The sequence below is a fragment of the Ammospiza nelsoni genome, chromosome 6, assembly GCF_027579445.1.
Source record: "Ammospiza nelsoni isolate bAmmNel1 chromosome 6, bAmmNel1.pri, whole genome shotgun sequence".
NCBI classification, from domain to species: domain Eukaryota; kingdom Metazoa; phylum Chordata; class Aves; order Passeriformes; family Passerellidae; genus Ammospiza; species Ammospiza nelsoni.
The window spans coordinates 16,643,767-16,666,242 of record NC_080638.1 but is presented as its reverse complement, the minus strand read 5'-3'; the positions used below and the strand labels follow the sequence as shown (position 1 = coordinate 16,666,242).

At 41.1% G+C, this 22,476-nt stretch overlaps 1 protein-coding gene across 2 annotated transcripts; it reads left to right on the top strand.

The window, feature by feature from the left end:
- SPTY2D1 (SPT2 chromatin protein domain containing 1) lies at nucleotides 1–17,656 on the top strand. Of its 2 annotated transcripts, XM_059475444.1 has the most exons (6): nucleotides 1–128; nucleotides 9,024–9,138; nucleotides 10,620–12,215; nucleotides 13,002–13,158; nucleotides 13,286–13,363; nucleotides 14,336–17,656. In XM_059475444.1, the coding sequence occupies exons 1-6, from the start codon at nucleotides 69–71 to the stop codon at nucleotides 14,430–14,432; spliced, it is 2,103 nt and encodes a 700-aa protein (XP_059331427.1). In that variant the 5' UTR covers nucleotides 1–68; the 3' UTR covers nucleotides 14,433–17,656. The 2 variants fall into 2 exon arrangements, with proteins under 2 accessions (XP_059331427.1, XP_059331426.1); XM_059475443.1 differs by lacking the exon at nucleotides 1–128 and having other exon boundaries at nucleotides 8,703–9,138.
- The last annotated feature ends 4,820 nt before the right edge of the window (nucleotides 17,657–22,476 follow it).

Sequence of the window (22,476 nt, the reverse complement as noted above, 5' to 3'; positions counted from 1 at the left end):
GCGGGCGGGGGACGGCGGGCAGTGCGAGCGGGGCGGCTGCCGCAGCCCCCCCGTGTTCCGGCCTGGCCATGGATTTCCACAACATTCTCGTGATGGCCTCGGAGCAGCAGGGGCTGAACGCGGTGCCGGTGAGCTCGGGGGCGGCTGGGGCTGCCGGGGGGCGCGGGGCCGGGGCGCGGCGGCGGCGGTCGGGCCCGGGGAGGGCCCCGCGGCCACGGGAGCTCCTCCCGCCTCGGCCCCTGCCGGGCAGCGCCCACCGCTGTCCCTGCCGGGCCTTTCGCCTCGCCGGCCGGGGCTGCTCGCTCCTGGGGCTGGGAAAGCGTCTGTGTGAGGGAGGGGGCGAGCGGGGCCCCTTCTGTCAACAGGTGCCGGCACCCCGGGCTGGGAGCGGGCAGCCGCGGCTCGCCCTGCTGCTTTGGCAGCGCCGGCATCCCTCCGGGAGCGGAGCCGTGCTGCGGGGGAAGGCAGTGCCCGAAAGCCGGCTCGCTCCTTTTGTTCGAGCTGAGAACGCGAGTCTGCCACGTCCCCAGTGCGAGCCGGAGACAAAGTGACAAGTTTCGGGTGAATGGGCTGCGTTGTCTGAAGGCTCTGTGTGCCCCGCGAAGGAATAAGGTGTAACAGCGCTGTGGGGAGGGCCGGCCGAAGGCTTTGGGTGTATTGTTAACATTGTTCTGAGGTCTGTACTTCAGCAGTTTGTGATTTAGTTCAAGCTATCAGTAGCGTGTGGATTCCGTGTGCAGTAAGCCACTGACTCGCCTGGATGAAATCCGGCAGGAGGAAGGGCACGTGGCCTTTTCATACATTCACATCCTGGGTTTCATTCCTCTGGGAGGACCCAAATTACAAGTCTTGAGTGCTTATTTGGATAAGTAATGTTTTCTCCTTGGTAGCCACCAGCTAGGGAGACACTTTATGTTTGCTTTTCAACAGAGTGCCAGAGTTGTTTCTGTGATTAGTTTGCTTAAACCCAGTGTAAATGAGGGGTAGGTGTTTTTAGCAAAAACTGTGGGAAAACCAGGAAAAAACCTCCATACTCTCAATTGTACAGTGTCTTCACTTAGGTGGTGTCAGAACTAGTGAATATCTCAGTGTCTCTATCATTAGTAAAACTTTGGTAATGTTCACTAATAGCCTGACCAGTTGATAATATGTACCGACCATATGGTACTTGTGAAATTAATCAGTTTCCATTGTGGGTTTAAAATCTTATAAAATCAACTTTTTTTTATATTTAGGCATGTTTAATTTGTCTCTGACCCTACACAGGAATCGGGTTCATAACATAAATGATAAAGTAACAAATACAGAAATACTTTAGGATATTTAAATTTAAATGCCCGTTTGATTGGTCTTAAGCTGTTTCACTAAGTTGTCACTGGGTTATTATAATTATTGTTTTAGATGTTTAAAGCTTCTCTTTACATTCTCAGTTTCCCCAACCAGCTTTGCTGTGTGAGCCACTACTTTTTTTGTCACAAGTTTTAATCCATGATGATGAATTGATGAAATATCTGCCACAATCTCCATTGTGGATGTGATGATGGAGGGAGGGGATCCTGCTTCTTGTGCAATGAATGAGGGTTTAGCTACTCTTTTTAGTAAAGTCAGCATTATGATTTGCTAATTCCTGATTAACTCATGGAGTGAGAGTGCTATTGAATCCATAGTTGAAACAGTTTGGTTTAGCACATTAGTGGTGCAGCTTTTAACTCTGCAGTTGGCCCCAGTCTCTGAGCAAAAGCAGAGCTGCACTTGGCACTGCTTGAAGCTCTTTGCAGCTGCTGGGCTTTAAAAGAGAGCCCGTGGAGATTTTACAATCACTGGACATCTAAACAACTCCTCTGTGTTAAAGCTAGTATATTAAATGTGTTTATATAAGAAGAATATAATTATTTTTAAATACCTTTGTTAAAAATGCCATATAGACTAATTGCACATTTACTGGTGTATAAAATTACCAGGTTTCCAGAAATGTGAGTTCCTGCATTAACAAGCATATCCTCTGAATTTCTCTCTGAGAAGTTTGTTTTAAACTTTACAGTGCACCTAACTAAATGTTCCATGCCCTTTGTAATGAAAAACAGTGACATGATTCAGTAGTGTATATTCAAAGTATATATAAATATATATACACACTAGAACAGGTCATGTTTAGTTCAAAGTGGAAACTACATAAAAACTCTAAGAAATAATGTGGCCTTGTATTGTAAAAGAGGGGCCTGGATAAAGCAGATATTACATCATGTCCCTGTAAAAACGAATCTGCTTGTTCATCTCCCTATGGAAATCCAGATTCAAAAGGAACATTGCTGATATCAGCCTTTTGGTGCCCTGTTAGTTGCATCAGGTTTTGTTTCTAAATAAAACAGTTCATATATGAACTACTGCCTGAGCTATTAATGATGTGCTGCTAATCATCTTCACAGCAGTTGTGAGTAGAGCCCCAGGTTTTATCATCTAATATTCCATAGGGGTTTCATTGCTGTATTTTGTTACCTGTGTTCATATTAGCACTTGATCTGCTTTTCAGTGTGGTCTTGCTTTGGCTAGACATGATAAGCTATGAGATTTAATGTTGACTTTAGAGAGGTTTAAATAGATTGTGTCACTCTTTTTGGTGAAATTGGTATACTGGGTTATGCCACGTGTTTCACATGATGTGACAAAGCACTTTCAGATATGTTTATTGTAGCTATTCTTTAAAATATGAAATTTTATTGCAGTTAAAAAAAAAAAAAAAAGAAAACCCTAAGGATAGCTGGAACCAAGTCCTTCTTTTCTTTCACCTTTGTTTCTAATAAACTGTTAATGACAGTGTAGCATCTCATATTGCTCCGGATTCCTTTTAACTGAGGGTGGAACTTTGGTGTACAGAATTTACAGAAACCCGATACAATTTAACCACAAAGTGGTGGCGCAGAACTGAAGGAGCTCTTCATCCGCGTCAGCACTTGTGAGGTTTCCCTGGAAGTTGGACTGATACAAAGCAGCCTCCAGTGAAGCTGACAGATACAAGTAGCCAGGAGGAATTCGGTGTTTGTGAAGCGAAACACTAACAGAATCCCTGAGTTTGTTCAGAGGACCTTGCGGTACAGAGCCTGCCCATCGAATTCAATCTGCAAATTATCGAGCGTTTGCCCGCGGGCGAGAGAAGCCCAGCACGAGAAATAATGGGAATGGCTGTGAAGTGCCGATTGCTGCTGTAGGACCAGACTGCCATCGATTGATGTGTGTGCATTCATTGTGTGCTTAAAACTGGCCTCAAAACCAGGCTAAAATTATGTGGATTGCATCAGCCTCCGCAGGAGGGAACTGCAAGATACACAATGTGAAATGCTGGCGGGGGTGAGGAGGGCTTTTGCTCTCAACTTGACTGACCTGATAGTAAAGTTCCAGACTGTCGAGGTTTAAATGCTGACTAGGAAAATTTCCAACTTTTCTTATTCCTGATCTTTTTTTTTTTTTTTCTTCCTCCTGTGTAAAGCAACTTTTCATAGAAATCTGCAATTTTTTTTCCAGCTAAGGATTCTGCTTGGGTGTTGTGGCAGCAGTTGCAAAATTGGAAGAAAATAATTTTTGCTTTCTTAGGAATAAAATGCATGAACTTGTTGAATTGGTTTTGGGAGAAGGAGAGCAGTGAGCTGATAAGCTGAGCGTTTTATCTTTCTCTTGGTAGGAGTTGTTAGAACCTGAAATGAAGCAAATTTAAACATGCTTGTTAGCTAGTATTTACTTTGTCACAAGCAGAAATTGAAAGAAGCAGTTGCGAAATCACCGTGTGTATATTCTAAGACAGTCTCACTGCAGAGTCAGCTGCTGGGAGCCCCGTGGTGAATCTGTAGCAGAAGCTTTGGAAATACCAGTTCAGGATGAAGGGCAGAGAGGCCCCTGGGCAGTGGACACAAATGGCCACTTACAATGTGGGAAGCTGCCTTTTGAGGGACTGGCATTGCCAGAGTGACACTAACAAGGATGAACCATTCCTGATGTTCTCAGAAAATTATACCCTTGCCTTTAAAAGACAGGTGTCCGCCAAGGAAGGCAGGAGCCTTTCTTGAAATGGAAAATGTAAACCCCCTCCCTCTGAATCATTATAATTTTGAAATTAAGGGGCTCTTAAGCAAAGATATGGGAATAGGAATAACAATTATTTACCAGGAGAATTAAAATAAAAATGCAATAATACAAAAGACACAGAGTCAGAATACGAGCTGACACCCTGTGGGTGGGTCAGGGTGTTGGTAGCAATCTGATAAAATGGTGGCTGCAGTCCTGCAGTGACAGATGTGGGTCTGTTGAAGCAGTGATCCTACAGAAGGGTGTCGATTTTTCTTTGAAGGGCCAGTGGTGGTGTAGATGGGCCTGGTCTTCCTTTGGGAATTAGGTGGAAAAGGCTCCTCTGGTGTTCCAATTCTCAAATTTTTATCTAGGTAGGAATGGTTCCTCCCCCTGGGCAGAACATCTCGCCATGAGATGATGTAATTTTATCCGTCCTGCAGTGAGACTCAGTGGCCCATTTACAGTAGATATCTCCCTGGATGGAGGATGGGTCTGGAAGAGATAAAGAACACTGCCCCACAGACGGTGATGGAGTACATAGTTCTGGTTACATCTTGCATTGCAACTTAAGACAACCCTGAGGAATATTTGGGGGGAAACGGGCACTTCCCATTGGAGAAGGTTACATGTCTTGGCAAATGATAAGGAAGAAATTATCTGTGAAGGAAAGACAGAGTGTTGTAACATGCTAGTGAAAAACAGGCAAATAAAAGAATCTCCCCAGCCTGTGAGAGCCCCTGCAAGTTGCCTGCAGTGGATAACACAAGTGGAATTGTCTTTGCACTGCATGTGCAAGCCCATTGCAGAGACTGAGCTGCTCAGGTGCTCTGCTTGAGAACTGGGTTTGGCAGAATTGATCACTTGCATTGATCCTGCATTGCCACCTGTCTAAATACTGACCATTGTTAAAGGCAATGCTACTACTGCTACTTCTGGCTATCTGTGTTTGGTCTAGGGCCCTTGGGATTTCATTTGGGTGCCAAAAAGTCTGCAATTATTTTATAAATTTTGTTTTATAGTCCAAGATTTGGTACTTGAGTGCTGACATCAAAGTAGCTACAACTCTATCAGGATCATGTGCCACGTTTTGCAGGAAGTCAGTGACTTCAAAGCAAATAATCGCTGTTTACAGCTTGAAGAGTGCAGTGTTCTGGGAACAGCATGACCTGCTCTTTCCTAAAGGCTAAACATTGCTATTCCTCTGTTGATTTAACCAACTTAGCAATAGTCATTAAAAGCCAGACTAGTGCAGCTGCTGTTTGGATGGTATAGTGACGTGTGCTGGCTTATTTGGCCTGCTTTACCTGCAGTCTGATGCCTATTCGTTTGCACTGCATATAAAACACTTTTTTGGTGTTTGCAGAATGAGTGTATGGTTCAGTGCTTTTAGAAAGGCTACAGTTCAGCAGGTTATTTTATGCTGTTACTGAATGGAAGTGAGCAAGACTTGTATCAACAGTATTACAGAAAATGAATATTCATTTATGATTTTTTTTGCTGTATTTTCAGTTGTTAGTCAATATTAAGAAATGCTACTGATTGGAAATTTTAATTGAAATTTTGCATGATTTGTCTTGTTAACGGCAGTCAGAAATGAGCTTGTCTGTCCAGCTACTTTACAAACCCGCTCCTGGATAGGGCTGTTAGTCACAGTGCAGCAAAACAAAGCCTGAAAACTGCTTCCCCATCACTTTAATTCTTTATAAGGTTTCCCAACAGAATAGATCAATCTACATTTGTCTCTGCTGTTTAGCAGTTTCCAAAGGTGCTCCTTAGGCACAAAATCATTTAGGCTGGAAAAGATGCTTGAGTGCTGCACAGTTTTTAAAACAGAGTTTTCAAAACTGAAGGCACAGTTGAAATGGAATAATTAATGAAACTTTGCCAAATTAGGTTACCAATGGCAAAACATGATGTGTTTAACTTTGTAAGATAATTTACAGGGACATCATTATACTAAGATGAGTATACTGCAAAGTACTGCAAATAATTTCTAAAGTACTAATTTGCTTCAACCTGTTTCTGACAGGATTTTGACTGATAATGTGTGGATTGCTTTGCCTCCCTGTCCGTTCCAGTTCAAATGGAGCAAACCAGGTTTCTTTGGGACACAAAGCCATGGGCTACATTTGAGCAAAAGCTGAGAGGCAGTGCTGCATGGCAGTTCAGGAACTGAGCAGTCAAGTCCTGGAACTCTTTTGGTGCAAACAGGAAAATCAGTTCTCAGGTTTGGTAAACTTCCTAGTGTAGAGGTGAAACTCAGTAAATGAGCTTGGCTGCAGTGGGTCTTTAATGTGCTGAGGTGACAGGGCAGGTTTGAATATGCAATGTGTGTGGATGGTGCACCTTAGTAATTGTGCTCTGCTCATTTCAGAAACTGCTTGAGAAGACTACAATGGCTGGTATTGTAGGTGCCCTTCTTGGAGCCAGTTTTGGATGCAGCTTACAAAGGAGCCTCCAAACCTTGCTCCTTAGTGCATGTATATTCAAGCTAATTTATGGCTTTGCATGTTAGTAATTAAAGTGAACCGAGATCCATTCATGTGCTGCTGATCAGTGAATCAGGAATGAGAATGAAGGCTTGCATTGTGTGATATTGATGTTTATAGGGAGCTAGGCTGCCAGCTTGCCTGATTATTGCTTCTAAAACATTTGGATGTAGGTTTACTTACCAGATATTTTGTTTTGATTATTTTAGTTAAGTTTCATAAGGCTTTATGAGGACAGAAAGATATTTATAGAAATGCTGACTTGTGTTGCTCTTTAGTGATACTTTTTTTTTTTTGGGTCTTTTTTCACATCTCTTTCATTTGGTGAGAATCTTAATGTCTCATGTGGGAGAACTGTTGGCTTACTTTTGAAACAAAAAACCCCACCCTCTCAAACCTCAGTTTTGGATTGGGGTTTCTGTTATTCCTAAATGTATTCTGCTTTCCTTCTGCTTTCTGGGTTTAACTGCCTTCTATTGCATTTATATTTACAACTGTCTCTCTCATTGCTTTGTTTTTTCTTCTGTATTTTGTTTGTGGGAAGAAGTTTAAAAAAAGTCTCTATTTTTCCAGTTTCAGGCACAACCTGGTACATTTGTGAAAGGCAGTGTCTGGACAGGTGCAGCACATTAGTGCAAATGGTTGTTATAGAACCCAGTAAGAGGCACCTGGGCACTTAACATTGATTTAAGTAACCTTTATTGGATATAAGAGAAGCAAAAAAGGGGGTAGCATAGATAACTTTGCATCTATTCACTTGCTGGAACCCCAGGTTGAACAGCACTGGACAGACTTTTAAGCATGGCAAGCTGTGCAAATCCTGTCTGTGGTGCATGTAATCAGTGCTACAGTCTTTAGAGCTTTTGCAGGAGGTCCTGGGAAGTTCATAGTGCAATTTATCATTTCCTCTGCCAAGTAAAAGGATGTTATATGAAAACATGCAGCTTCACCTCAGGATATAATGAGATATAGAATCACAGACTAGGATCCATTAGTGGTGATCTAGTCCAACTCCCCTGCAATAGGCAGGGACATCTTTAAACAGATCAGGTCACCCAGAGCTCTGTCCAACCTGACCTTGAATGTTTCCAGGGATGGGGGTTCTGCAGCCTCTCCTGGCAATGTGAGCCAGTGTTTACTGTTCCCCTCAAACAACTTCTGGTCAGAATCTGCCCTCTTTTAGTTTAAAACCAATACCCCCTGTCCTATTGCTACTGTCTCTGCTAAAAACTGTCCCCATCTTTCTTATAAGCTCCCTTTCAGTTCTGAAGGGCTGCAACAAGATCTCCCTGGAGCCTTCTCCTCTCCTGGCAAGTTACGCCATGTGCAAGTGCTGTAATTGCCAGGTGGGGGCTGTGTATTCTCTCATAGTTAGTGCTGAGGTCACACTGGTCTCAGGTGATAAGTAGAGTTTCAGGTCAGCTGGTGTGTGGGTCACTAACTCCTTGATGTACAGCAGTATTGTGTTTAAGGTCACTGCCAGCAGGAACTCAAATCAGTATTGTTGGTGTTCTGAGATAAAAGAATGATTAGACAATTCACTGGAATTTAACAAAGTTCAACAGGGGTTTGACAAGGTTTAATGCAAAGTTCATTTTATTATTTTATTAATGGAAGAAACATACAAAAAAGAAGGTTGAGTTCAAATTCATTCGTTTACGAGCTCATTTAGGATAATTCTCAGGGACTGGCAATGCAGAGAGCAAGAAGCACAGTCCTGTTGAGACACAAGGTTCTGTGTGGACTCCTTGCTTTCTAAACTCAGTTTGGAGTGGCTGGATCCATTCTTAGTCTCAGGCTTGGTCAATGGTATATATCTAATGGAATTGTCCATACAGTGTTTGTAATAATATGGGCTGGATGGATTAGTAATGTTTCCTAATACCAATGCAACATCCTCTGTCACCTGCTGAGGATCTGTCATGCCTAAGGAATCTCTCCACCTTGGGTAAGGAAGGATCTCTTAGTTTCAGGTAAGGAATTTCTTACCCTGAGAGGTGTCCCTGATCAAGGGCTCTCCTGGCATCCAGGTAAGCTGCACTTCAGGCAGAGCTCAAATCAGGCTCATCCTGATTGCAATATTTATAGGGTGAAGTGGTGGGCTGCTGGCCAATGTATAGACTAGACAATTGTCCTTATCTTAGTGCTGATATCTTGTTCTGGACTTTGGTTATCTTGCTCTTCTGATGGTTCTGAAGAAAAAAAAAATTTCAAGACACATCTACTCCCTTGGACCAGGCACTTTCTAGCTTGCAAGTTTCTCCCGAGGATTTGGGGCTGGTTGCTCAGCCTTAAAGTACAGCTGTGAGTCAAATGTATCCAGCACAACCCTCAGTTCCAGTGGGAATTCATTGTTTACTCTGTACCAGCTCTGTGCTTAAGCCAAGTACAGGACTGTTATGCAACACCTCAGTTATTAAAGATGGATTTTTTTCATTTCTTAACTCTTCTGACATATTTTTTTGTTCTTTGCAGAAAAGGTACAGTTTGGCTGTTGGTCCTCCCAAAAAAGTTCCCAAAGTCAAAGGTGTAGAGTCTGCAGCAGTGCAGGCATTTCTCAGACGGCAAGAAGAAGAAAAGAGAAAAAAAGGTAAAAGTACAAAATATCTCCTATGGGAGACTTTAATTTATTCTTTGCTATTTGTCACCTTATTCAAATTTCTTGCAAATACAGCTCCACATCTGTTTCTGGAATTTATGCATAGAGCTGATGCTGAGAGAAAGCTAGCACTAAGTAAGGGCTGGGGACATTTGCTTGCTTTCCTAAGGGGTTAAAACATTACTCAGCTACATTAGAATTTATGGCTGGAGGTTGAGATAGCAGTTAAGGTGAAGAGCAAAAAACTATCTCAACTTTCGTTAGCTTAACTTTGAAAATTTCGTCTGTGTGAAAAAATGGAAAGAGTTGCTATTGTTCTGTTTTAATCTGTATTGTTCTGTATCAGTCTGTATTGATACACCAGATTAAAGAGTCTCTGAGACATGATTTCTCCACTTTTATACTTCCTTTAAATAGTCTATGGAATAAACTAGTACTGCATTGCTTTTGCTATTAATGTTTTGTTAAAGGTAGCCAAATCTGGTAGACTGGCTGGCCCAGGTTATTCTTCCTCTCCTGGACCAGTCATGAGTCTGTTCCTTAATCCTGTTGCCAGGTCCAGAAGCAAGACTAAGCACAAATTCCACATGGGGCATGCTGGTACACTCTGTGCTGTCACAGCCCTTGACAATAGAATAACACAGACAAGGAATGATATCTTTATAGGCACCCAAAATAAGAGTAGCCTGATCCATTTTCTAGGAATTTTTACATTTTCTGAATCTTCTTGTAGTTAGCCCCTACTTCTTGGTCTGTCCAGTATGTGGTATTTGGATGTCTCATTGACCAGCTAATTCATCGAGACTCTTGTCAGCAAGTCAGACACAAGATAGAGAGCACACTCATGCAGACAGCAGCTAAGCCAGAGCAGCAAGGATATAGGACAGGCTGTGGAGATAGGGCACAGGGCTCTATCAGACTTGTGTAATGACCAGCTGCTTATTTATCTGCGTTCAGCTGCATCTGTGTCTCCCTTTTATCCCTCTACGCACACACACACACACACACACACACACTTAGGCTGTTTTCCAGTTATTATCCCCCCAATACTCTTAGTCTCTCCCCTTCCTCAACTTCCTTTAAACATTTGATTATAAGTTCTGTATAGTCTCAAGATTTTCTTGCTCAGTCTCAGAACTCCCTCTTGCTACACAGAGATCCCATAACTTCTGTACCTCCTTATACAAAGGCTCTCCACGATTTTTATAGCATCCTGGAAAGCTGCTTCCCTCAGAAAGCCTTAGTGGGTTTTGTTAGAGCAGCATTTCACTCAATTGTTTGCCATTGTTGGAGCAGCTGACACAGGAGGGTCAGCTTGTCCTGTTGGCAGACCTGGGGTCACTTTCTCATCTATTTTGGATAGCTATTAACCAGATATCCTTAAGTTGCTGTCCTAAGTGGTTTGTTAGTTTGGAAAATATTGACATAAAAAGTAGTGCTTTTTGTGTAACTTTGACCTGGTTTTCTTGCAGCACTGGAAGAAAGAAGGAAGAAAGAGCAGCTCTTGGCGAGGCGTATTGAACTGAAACATGACAGAAAGGCAAGAGCTATGGCCTCACGAACCAAGGATAATTTTTATGGTTATAATGGTGTTCCTGTTGAAGAGAAGCCTAAAAAGAGGAGGGCTTGTGAGAATGTTGCTCAGGCTCCAGAGGCTGAGTATGCAACAGAAGATGAAACTGAGCAACTTGAATACAGTCAGACGGAATCTGAGCATGAGCAAGAAGAATATGAAGAGAAACCATCCAAAGCTGCAGTGAAACCAAAGGCACCTCCCAAAAGTGCACCTGCACCTCTGAACTTTGCAGAGCTCTTGAGGCTTGCTGAAAAGAAACAATATGAGCCAGTGGAAATAAAACCAGTGAAAAAGGTTGAAGAGAGGCCCAGAACAGCAGAAGAATTGAGAGAGAGGGAGTTTTTGGGACGCAAAAACAAAAAAGTAGAAATGCATAAGAAAAGTGAGAAAGAGATTAAGCCTACAGGGATATCTAATTCTTCAAAAAAACTGTCTTCTCAAAAAGCATCTGTAAACACAAAACTTAATAAAAGCTCCATAGATAAACATTCCACATCTAATAGCAGTCTGTCTCTTTCTATGGGTAGTATTGATAAGAAATCCAAAGCACCAGCATTGACTGAAAAACATCCACGGTCATCATCTTCTTCCAGACTTGATCAAATGGAAAAAAACTCACAAAATGGTTCCTTAAAAAGCTCTTCTGGTAGCAGTCATAATAAATTACCTGTCAATGGTATTAGAAAGTCCGGCTCAAGCTCTCAGGTGCCACCCTCAAAACCCACGGCCAATGGGGCTCAGAGAATGCCCTCTGTGAAAGAATCCAGCCTGAAAAAGCCTGCCCATGAAAAACCAGGAAAACCTGCAGCTCTTCAACCTGGAATCAACTCCAATGCAAAGCGATCGGGCAGCAGCTTAGGAAAAGGAGGACCTGGGCATCCCGGTGGCGGTTCAGGTGCAGGACCGGGACGATCAAACAGCAATTCTGGTGTGGGACTGGGAAGGCCAGGAAGTGCTTTAAGCTCAGGACCTGGGCGACTGGGCAGCAGCTCAGCCACAGGACCTGGGAGGCCTGGCAGCAGCTCAAGCACAGGACCTGGGCGACCAGGAGGTGGCTCAGGTGTGGGACCGGGAAGGCCGACGGGCGGCTCGAGCACGGGACCTGTGCGCCCGGGCAGCAGCTCAGGCGTGGGACTGAAGCGCCCGGGCGGCAGCTTGGCCACTGGGCCGGGAAGGCCGGGCAGCAGCACAAATGTAGGACCGGGGCGACCGGGCAGCAGCCTGGGAACAGGACCAGGAAGGCCAGGAATCAGTCCAAGCACAGGAGCCAGGCAGCCAGGCAGCAGCTTGGGTACTGGCCCAGGGAGGCCGGGCAGCAGCACAAGCGCAGCAGCTGCGCGACCAGGCGGCGGCCCGGGCACAGCTGGGAAACCCAAGTGTACTGTCGTGTCAGAAACCATTTCTTCTAAAAACCTTGTCACGAGACCTAGCAATGGACAGATGAATGGAATGAGACCTTTTCCAGGGCATAGACCTGTGCTTCATCCACAAGGTATGCATTTATAGAACAAAGCATTTTTTCACTGTTGTAGTTTAACTCCAACGGGCAACTAAGTAGTGTGCAGCTGCTTGCATGCCCTGTCCCCTGGTAGGGAGAAGAAATGGAAAAAAAATAAGTGAAACTCAGATAAGAACAGTTTAATAATTGAAATAAAATTAAATATAGCAGCTTTTAATTTATTTTACTTATTTTTACCTATGCTTGTAATTTTTGAAATACAGGTGGTGTGAAGTATCACATGAAAGAAAGCTAAGCAGCCTGTGATGGATACTGGTATATGAACTGTTAGCTGTTAGAAAGAAAAGAATTGAAGTATTTGCTTCCAGCATTGCTTAATAGCTGATCTATAAAACTTTGTTGTGTCTTAAATAACAGATGCTTGAAGGGCTAGATAAAAAATTACTCACAGGTTTTACATTTCAGTGTTTTGGCAGATTTATCTTATCAGTGACAAGCTGTTCTAAAAATTTATTTCTGATCAGGAGCAAGCAGTGTGGAGTGTAGTGAATAAGTGTCTGGAAAGTCCAGAGCAAAGAATAGATATCTGCTTTCCTCAGGATGCCATTGCTGATCCTGATAGGTAATCTCCTCTAGCACAACTCAGGAAGTATCTTCTCTTGCTGAATTTCTAAGAAATGCTGGTTAACTTGAGGCAGAAGTTTTCCACCGTGAAGTCCAGAAAATGGCTATGCCCAAGGCATAGCAAGGAGAAGTACTGGTAAATTAAAATTATGTTCATGTTATTAGTTAATGATTTTATTGTCTCCTGTCATTTAGGTCTTGGAAGACCACCTATTAGTTACAAGAGACAAATAGATGATGATGATGATGATGAATATGACTCTGAAATGGACGACTTCATTGAAGATGAAGGGGAATCTCAAGAAGAAATATCAAAACATATTCGGGAAATATTTGGCTATGACCGGAAAAGGTAAGAGAAGTAACAATTTTAAGATATTGCAGAACAAGCAATAGAACAAGTAATGATTCTTCCTAAGAAGGGATATTAATTCATTTCCTATTTTTTAATATGCTACAAACTGATATTTAATTTTCAGGTACAAAGATGAAAGTGATTATGCCTTACGTTATATGGAGAGCAGCTGGAGAGAGCAACAGAAAGAAGAAGCTAGGAGGTATGCATGGATTTGAACTTGGATACAAATTGTAAAGTTTGTTTATTGCTCAAGTCATAGGGTTAAGCTAGCAAATATCCACTCTGCTTTTAACAGCAAGCCTTACAGTTTTTTTATAAGAAAGCTTAAGTAAAAGATGGAATTCATACAGCCAGTAGTGGATACACTAAATAAGTTGTGTATGTCCTTATCTTTCACAAATCTTGCTTGTTAAGAACTAATAAAAAACAAAACTAATTAATTTCAAAAAAAATTTTAAATTATACATTTCATTTGAAATTCCAAATTCTTTAATTGGTCCCAAGCATTACAATATTCTGCTAGTTTGAGGTCTGGACATTTTTTTGTTTTTATCTATACATATGTGTATGTCTATTTCTATAGAAGTAGAGAAAGTATGCTGACAAGCTTGTATAGTCACTGATATAAATTATGAAGGTGATATTTTCACATTGGTTTTGACCTTTGGGCCTGCAGAATTCTTATGAGATAAGCTGATTCTTTGTTTTTAAATGAGTGATAGGACAAGCCTTGTGAGAGCTATAAGGGTTTTCTATCGAAAATGCAAATATTGGAATGCATGGAGTCACCAAATTCTTTGGTTCTATATGATTATTCAGAAGGTGCCTTGAACATTAGAAACTTGCATCTTTGAAGCTATAGTCAATATCCTTATTCCTCCTGGCTCCTGAGGAATATCTGCAGCCCATGGAACACTATAGTCTGTTAAGTAGAGTTAGGAGAAATGAAGGCAATTTTTAAGTGAGATTGCTGTTAACCAAACTGTTGACATCCTGGAGTGAGGTTTGGAGGGTTGAAAAAAGCTGCATTCATTCTATAATTATAGAAGACCTGATATGAAATTATTCTTCAAATCACCTGTAGTATTTTTAGCATTGCTTTTTGGGCATGTGGAAGTAAAACCTCAAGTGTCCTGAGTAGCAGTGTAAAGGATTTAATCTTGTTTGGCAGCTTGAGGCTCGGTGTTCAGGAAGACTTGGAAGAGCTGAGACGGGAAGAAGAAGAGCTGAAACGCAAGCGACAGTCGAAGAAGCTGAGGACGCGTTAAGTGACTCACGGTGTTGGCTTTGTTCATGTTTCTGCTCCCCTCTGCCTCCATACATCTCTTACTCTACTTCAGTTCCCATTTGCTTGTTAGCGGGCAAAAGAATATTTAAAGGGATTAAAGTACTGAAAAGCAAGGCTTTAGCTTGACTTAAATAAGATATTTATTTTTAATACTTGCCAGGGTTGTTTTTTAATGAAGAAATTAATGCACTAATGCATATTAAATGGAATAAAATTAGTAGATGTTTCCATTGATTAAACCAGTTCAAGATGCCAGCAGAAATATTGACTAGCTATGCACTGACTTGGAACTGTGTGGGCCACGTACCAGTAAACCAATTTTGCATTCACTTGAAAGAAAGGAATAGCATTCTTGTTCTCTGATATTTCTTGGCACTTGGAGAGATTGCTCTGTATCCTGCCCCATCTCCCAACCTGAGCCTCAAAGTGTTAAAATGTCATCTTCTGCACAGCAGTAGCTTGGGTGTAAATTCAACCACAGCCCACAGGTGTTTAAGGCAATAAAGTGCTGCAGATCTTTAAATTTGAGGACCCATAAAAATAATTTGAACTTCTTTATTTCTAAACAGAAAAGTGCATGTCATTTGCAAACCATGCAGTGATGGATATAGCCAAAAGATTATGTTGGCTTTTACTCTGTCTGGAATTCCAGTGCCAGTCTAATTCAGTATGAGAAACACACACCCTGAAAACAGAAATTTCTAGTGTTTGTATGTAACCTGTGCTTTTGAGCTCAAGCACATGCTTGGGAATTCTTCTCCTGCCCTGTAAATTTTTAGATTTGTTTAACAGCTACTGCTGCTTTACAAACTGTGTTTTTTCTTGCATTAAACATCCGATGGTTAAATTATTTAAAATGTGAAGCAGTCATTTATCTGATTAGCTTTACTGTTCAGAAAGAACATCAGAATTAAGTTCTGTTAGAATGCATTTGCAGCTTTTCAGTATTAACATCATGTTTACTAGTTAATACTTGTGATTGATTTCAGCAAGCCAAAAACCTAAAATAATATGTATAGCAGGAGCCTTAGTTCAGTTACTTACCTTAATGCCCATATTTGCACATTATTTTTAACTATGCATTTAAAGACTGTTTGTTTCAGTAACTGAATTTGTTTACAATCAGCACAGGGTTCATTAAGTCAACAGAAGTTGCACTGAGACCTGAAGGTCAAATCTGGTGTTGCATCTACTTGGGTTTCCCCAAGTTGCCCTTCAAAGCTCACCAGTGTCACTACTCAGCTTTGCCTCAAGCTCCAGAACTCCATTGGTAGCATCTGCATTCAGCTGCTTCAGGCCATTATGTTTTAATGCTGGAAATAGGTTAAGAAGTAGAAAAAGGGCTTTGGGCATTGGTTGGGGGTGGGGAAAATAGAAAAATTACCTTGTGGAGAAATGACAAAGCAATCTTTCCTCTTGGGGCTATTCTTAACAGTGCGGCTTCTAGGAAGCAGTTCAGATAACAACCTTTAAGGAACAGTCTTGGAAGCTGCTGAAGTTTAAACATCTGATTCTTAATGTAAGAAAAAACAGCTTTGCCTTTTTAAGATGTTTTCTGTCAATGGTGTACCATTTCACTGCCTCCGCAAAATACTGGTGTAAGTTACTGGTATAGGCTCTCTAGACTATCTCAGTATTGGCTAATATGGAGCCCAGGTGAGGATACCATTGTTGCTCTAACTTTTGCTATTAACTAACAAAAACTGTTTCTCAGTGTATGCACTTGAGATCATGCAAGATAGTGTAGCCTCACTGTCTAGAAGTGTGTTGTATTCTCTGCTGCATTGGGACCATCTTAAATTTCCTGTTGGAGATTTCCTGGCTTCTAGAATTACCCATTCAGGACAATGGGCTTTGGGACCATGATCAAGTTCTGGGTTTGTACTTTTTTATTCTTTTTAGCTGGAGAAAGACTCGAGGTCCATCAACCCAGACAGCTAGATCATCTGTGAGCAACTTCCTACCTGGCTGGGGAGAAAAAAGTCTCTTATGAAGCAAAAGAAATATATTAAGTTGAAACTGGTTCATTTGGGAAAGAAATCTGCATTTCAGACAAATAAGGTTAAGCAAAACCTGATTATTTCACCACTTTCTGATTATTTAACCATGCAAGATCAGTTAAACTTGTTAATCTGTAAAGCACTTTGTCATGTAGATGGTGACTGGAATGTACTCTGCTAGCCTCCCTAAGACACTGCATAACTTTCTTCACGCAGTGATCATTGCTTCAGTTTTGTCTATTCCGTTTGAAAAATTATTCAAGGACACATTTGTAATTTTACAGTCAAGAAGTACTTTCTCATAATTGGCATGGGATGCTGATGGGTTTCCTATTTTGTACAAATGTTTGGCTCTTAATGTGCTTGCATATTTGTTGCATATTTGTATGTCAGCTAGGAAGGAACTAAACTAGTTTTTTAATTCCTGACCTTGTATCCAAAAACATGTTTACTGTTTGCCAGATTAATAGTATTTATCTAATGACAGTATTTCAGTACTTCCAAAGTGCATCTGAATTTGAGATGAAGAAAAAACTGGAAGAATGCTTACATTGGTTTATCAGGATTGGATGTTCAGCTAGTGATTTAATTGTATTTAAGGAAATTGTGGTTTGGTTTTAGATTTTTAATTCACCGTTTGACAATGTGCCTTTTTACTAAATTGTGTCAAAAAATAATGAATGTAGGAGGATAAAAAGGTTGGTTTCTGGTATCTCAGATTCTATATCCTTAAACTTGAGAGTGTGAAATTATGTACTTTTCATAAAACCCTTCCAGGTCTGGCTTTGATTGCACAATTAAGGTAGCTACTTCTTTACTGCTAATGCTAAATCAAATGAAGGGCACTTTCTATTGATGACTACTTTTTGAAAATGTCTTGTATTTACACGTGAGCTGTATTTCACTTTACAGCGATGTCTTTTGGAGGCCAGGGTTTTGCATATCACAGGAAGCCTTAGTGTGCAACTCTGTGCTGTGCTTTAAAATAAAAATCTTTCAAGAAGTATATGAGATCTCTATGGAAATCTGGATTTATTTTTGTGTAAAGCCCAAAATATTGTCCAGGAAAACTAATTTTCTATTTTTTTTTTTTGCCTTTTGTAACATAATCTAGTAGCTGATACATATTTCTAGATATAGCATATTTCTGGAGACCAAAACATGTCAGAAAATAAATATATGGAGAGACTGGTGTTTAAATTGTGACGAATGTATTTCTATTTATTTTGGTGAGTGGGTGTGATGCAATATTAAAGTGTTAGTGTGTAAATAAGGGTGCTTCTAGTTTTAGCCAATGATTTTTTTCCTTTGGGGATATCGTGTGCGCAGTGTCTTTTTACACAATGTGACAAATCAGGTTAAAAACTCGTCCATAGCTTACCTGCTCTCTGGTGCTGTCAAGGAAGTGTATACTTTAGCACACACCAAATGCATAAAAGTTTTGCCGAGTATGTGTACAATAAATTACAGGCATTAAACATTTTACTGCTATTTCTCATTGGTTTACTTTTATGGAAGATTTATCAGAATTACTTCCTGCTGTTTCCTCTGAACTCCACATACAGCAGTGTCAGTCTGAATGTTCTCTGAGAATGGTTCTCATGCAGCCAGCAAGAAGGTATGAAAAATGTAATGGAGTCACTTAACCCTTCAGAAAAGATCTGCAAGTTGCTGGTGTCTCCTGCAGTTTAGGCTGTGACATGGTATGTACTTGGAGGAACATGTATTTAGAATTATTATATGCCCAAGTGTGCCCATTGCCTTCAATCTTTTACATTTGAAGTGCTCACAAGCAGCATCCTTCCATGTTCCCATGTAAGGAGTCTGAACTCCCTTGATGGCTGTCTCCTCTGGAAGGGTTTTCTGATTTGATGGTGGAAGTAAATGACTGTTCTGATCAGCTGGTGCTGTGACCCACTTCCAAATGGATGAATGGATACATATCAGTGAGCACACCTGCCTTTGTGCAAGCATTGCTGTTCCTCATATTCTTGTGCTTAAAAAACCAGTCTTCTAAAATATTGCAAATCTTCATTTAATGTGTTCTATGATTACTTTGTTTTGAAGGCATGTAATCATATCTTCCTTGGAACTACCTTGTATAGACTTCCCTTGATATTTTTAACATATCTTAACAGCTGTGATCAGTCAATCTCAGCTATTATTTCAAGTCAGAGGTGTACTGTTCAGGAGGAGGGTGGCTCTACATTGAGTCATTATCTTAACCCAGCCAGTAAAGCCACTTCTGGAAGCAAAATTATTTTATTCAGACTGGGGAAAAACAAGTAATTACAGGTTTCCCTTATTTGAGGACCACTTTTAGTTGTAGCTTATTTGGAATAAGATTTCAGTTCCACAAGACAGAACTGCAATTTATTTATCCCACAGCCTCTTCTTACCCTTGGAACTGCATATGGAAACATTTGTTTTTCCATGAGTCTGGGAATCTAAAAAGCCTGGGTGTACTATGCTTACCAGGCTCTGTGGAATGAAATTAAGAACAGAGGTCATTCCTGAAGTACTCATATATGTCATGAGTTTAGTTCTGATTTCTCTGTCCACAACTAACAGTTCTGGTTTTCCACACCACCTGGTGCTTAATTTGCTTTGAGGGTTCCTGCCTTTGGTTCTGCACGGAAGTCTTGGGTTTTGCCTACATCCTTCTCCCTCCACTGGCAAATCCATGCGGTTTTTTTGTGTCCTGGATGTAACTTTCTCAACATTCCTTGCTTGAGAACAGGCAAATATTCTGAACTGATGCCATCTCATACTCTGTCTCAAAGTTGATGGCAATCAACAATTTAAAGAATCAAGAGCTTCAGTAAGTTTTTTTTTTTTGGTTGAAGGAGTTTACTTGATTCTGATTTGAAAAACACTTGAGTGTAGAGTTGCAGGTTTTGCAGTGCATGAGAATAACTGAACATGTACCAGTGAACATATTGAGTACAAAAGGCTGTGTGAGTGTCTTTCCCTGCACTTCTCCACATATAAAACCTCTCTTGTGGATTTCTTCAGGAGAGGTAAGTAGCTTCCTTGAGTGATGCAACTAAGGGTACATGATGTTTGTTGTGGGTCTGTCCTCAGCTCCCTATCACAACGAGGCAATAATTCTCCCTGCCACCTTCTTCCAGCTCTTGTGTTGTATGGATGCCTTGTGCTCCTTACATATGTTCAGTATGTCAAGATTTGGCCAAACAAATGTGTATGGTAGAGCAGAGCCCCTGTGGATTGACCTGCTGCTCTGTAGCTGATGAATAACACTGATTACAGTAATTTTGGACAGGAGGGGCACTTTATCTAGTTCTTGATCTGTGCAGAATGTGCAGGAAGGGTTTCTGAGACCTCCACAGTAGTGTCAAATGGGACTGTAAATGATATGTAGACAGGCACCTGATCCCACCTGGTCCTGGTGAATGTAGAGAGTTCAGGCAGAGGGATGTGCTGCTGTTACCACCCTCTTCCCCAGCCAAAAGGAGGGAGCTAGCAACCCCTTTATTAGCCTGGCTTCTGTTTGCCAGCTGTGTACATAGGGAATGTGGCAGTGGCAGGGCATGGTGCATGACATGGCCCAGGCTATGGGGAGCCCTGTTTACAAGCAGTGTGAGGTGCTGAAGCTGGCAGGAAAATATAACACTTTTGTGGGAAGTCGCTTCACTGTTTTTACAGTTGGCAATGAGGGCTGATGTACCTCCTAGCTGCTGGCTTAAATCCAGCCTTGCTTGGTTGGTGCTTTGAAAGTGATTGTTATGACACACAAAATGGTCCCAGTGTAGATCACACACATGGGTGACTTGCTGGTTGTTCAGAACAAAGGGGAGCATTGAGATAAATAATGCTCTTAGTCATGATATTCCCAGAGCCTGAGGTGGTTTGGGTTTTGTTAGGAAGCTCATTTCTGCCACTTGTGTTGTGGTTGGCCTGCATTTATTACCCAGTCTTTGGTACCTGGGATGATCACTTCAGTGTATTTTAGAAGTGCAATTTTTCCCCTTAGCATGTAATATTTACAAGTTGAACTTGTAATTTCCATTCAATTACTCTGAAGTTAATTTAGACAACTCATAGCATTGCATGATTTTCTCCACATGATTTTCTCCACTGGAGAAAATCCTTTAAAATGCTTCCTGGATAGTAGTTTCCTGTTGTTGAGAATAATTTCCCCTGGCTTATCTCTAAGATAGCAACTGTATAGATGCAGGATGTTCACAGGCAAGCAGAATAATAAGACTTGTATTTAGAGTATGAAAGTCTGAGGCTGTAGAAATGTCATTTTCCTTTTGGGTAGAGCTGAATAAAATTGCAGAGTCATATGCTGCAAGAGAAGATTCATGTCACCCCAAGACTGTCATTTTGCTTTGCCCTCTCCCTCAGCACTTGAGAAATTGCAGTCTATTTTCTGTTTCATTCACCATATTAACTTTTCTACCAAGTCTCAAAGAAAACATCTCAGTCAGAACAAATGTCTGTACTGCTGGCAAAATGCTGGTTTTTAATACACAGGGTAACCTTTTATGCAGTGAGGAGTTGTAATAATATAACAGCTGGATGTATTTCTTGATAAAACCCAGTTTGGGAGAGTTTCTACAGCTTGTTTGGTAAGAATATATGCAAAATTCTATGGCTTCATTTGAAAGAGTGTTCCCAGTGATGGGGGCAGAGGAACTACTAGAGGATACATGGAGTAGCAAGGCTGTGTGTCAGCCTGCTAGCAAGATGTGTCATTACCTAGAGATTAGCTGGCAATACTCTGTTGATGTAATACAGAGTTATTCATTGCAAATTATGTTTAGAGAAGATTTTGAGTCATAGTAAGTACTAAGAAATTTGCATCTGTAGTTTGGGTACAAGCTTAGTCAAGGGTGACTTCTAAGCCTCAAACAGAAACACTGCTACCAGCAGCAGTGTCACTGCCATGGGGATGTGGTCACTGTCCTGGTTGCTATGGTTGTTTTGGTTATGTATGAACATAGATATTTTGAAAATGTTTCTAAACATCAAACTTACTAATAACTGTAAATATCTATCAGATTTTCCCTGTGAAATAAGAAAAATTTAGATGTCTGACATTAAAAATTTAAAAGGAATCTTTTATTCTCAAACATTAGTCTACGCTAAGGCCTTTATGAAACAAAGTTATTTTCAAATTATGACTTTAAAAGTTTAGATAAATGTTCATGCTGATCATTCTGTAAAAGTTTAACTGAAGATGTACTATGCTTGCTGGGGAAAAGATGTGTAGCACTTGCTGGAATCTGCAATGCCTGAGGACTGAAGGACTGATCTTGTGCTATTTTCCAAACTGAACACTGAAGCTGTAACATTCTTCATTACATCACACACAGGTTCAGTAGAGAAGCAGAATCAGCATCGTTAAGCATTATGTATGATGGAGAAGCTTAATGAAGGTTGTTCTAAACCTAATTATTGTCTGCTATGGCTGTATCAACAACTGTGCTCTTAGTTACTCTCCGCTTCTGGCCTCGTATCAGAGGCCTAAAGTGAGGGAGAAAAAAATTGTATGAGCTTGCTCAAGATCTTGCTCCTTGTAAAAACATGCTACTATCATGCTTGGTCTGTTCCATTTTGTCAGTTTTCTGGTCAGTTAGGGGGATAGAACTGGCATTTGTCATCATTAACCTTGCTGAACCTACTGTGTTTTCCATTGCATTGGCCATCAGACTTGCATGGCCAACTTTCCAAAAGGCAGTTTTCCAGTCTTTCTGCTGTGTTGTAGGGAGGCTTAAAAAATAAGAGACTAATGTAGGGAAATAAATTCATGTCAGGTTTGTATTTACAGACTTTTAATTCCATGAAGTTGCAAGTCAGTTTTGATACTGTCAACGCAGAGGGAAGAAATCCCTGCATCCATAAATATGTGTATGGTCACAAGGATGGGGAGGGGTCTGGAGGGGAAGCTGTAGAAGTGGGTGAGGTCACTTGGATTGTTCAGCCTGAAGTGAAGTGATATGTGGAATAAATAAACTTTACAACCAGATATAGGTATGAAGTCAGCACCCGGCACAA

Excerpts from the sequence above, each read along its gene's own strand:
- SPTY2D1 (XM_059475443.1), top strand. The coding sequence starts at position 8,862 with ATGTATCCAGCACAACCCTCAGTTCCAGTGGGAATTCATTGTTTACTC. Across the intron at positions 9,139-10,619 it reads AGAAGAAAAGAGAAAAAAAG|CACTGGAAGAAAGAAGGAAG; the intron begins GTAAAAGTACAA and ends GTTTTCTTGCAG. Across the intron at positions 13,364-14,335 it reads CAGAAAGAAGAAGCTAGGAG|CTTGAGGCTCGGTGTTCAGG; the intron begins GTATGCATGGAT and ends CTTGTTTGGCAG.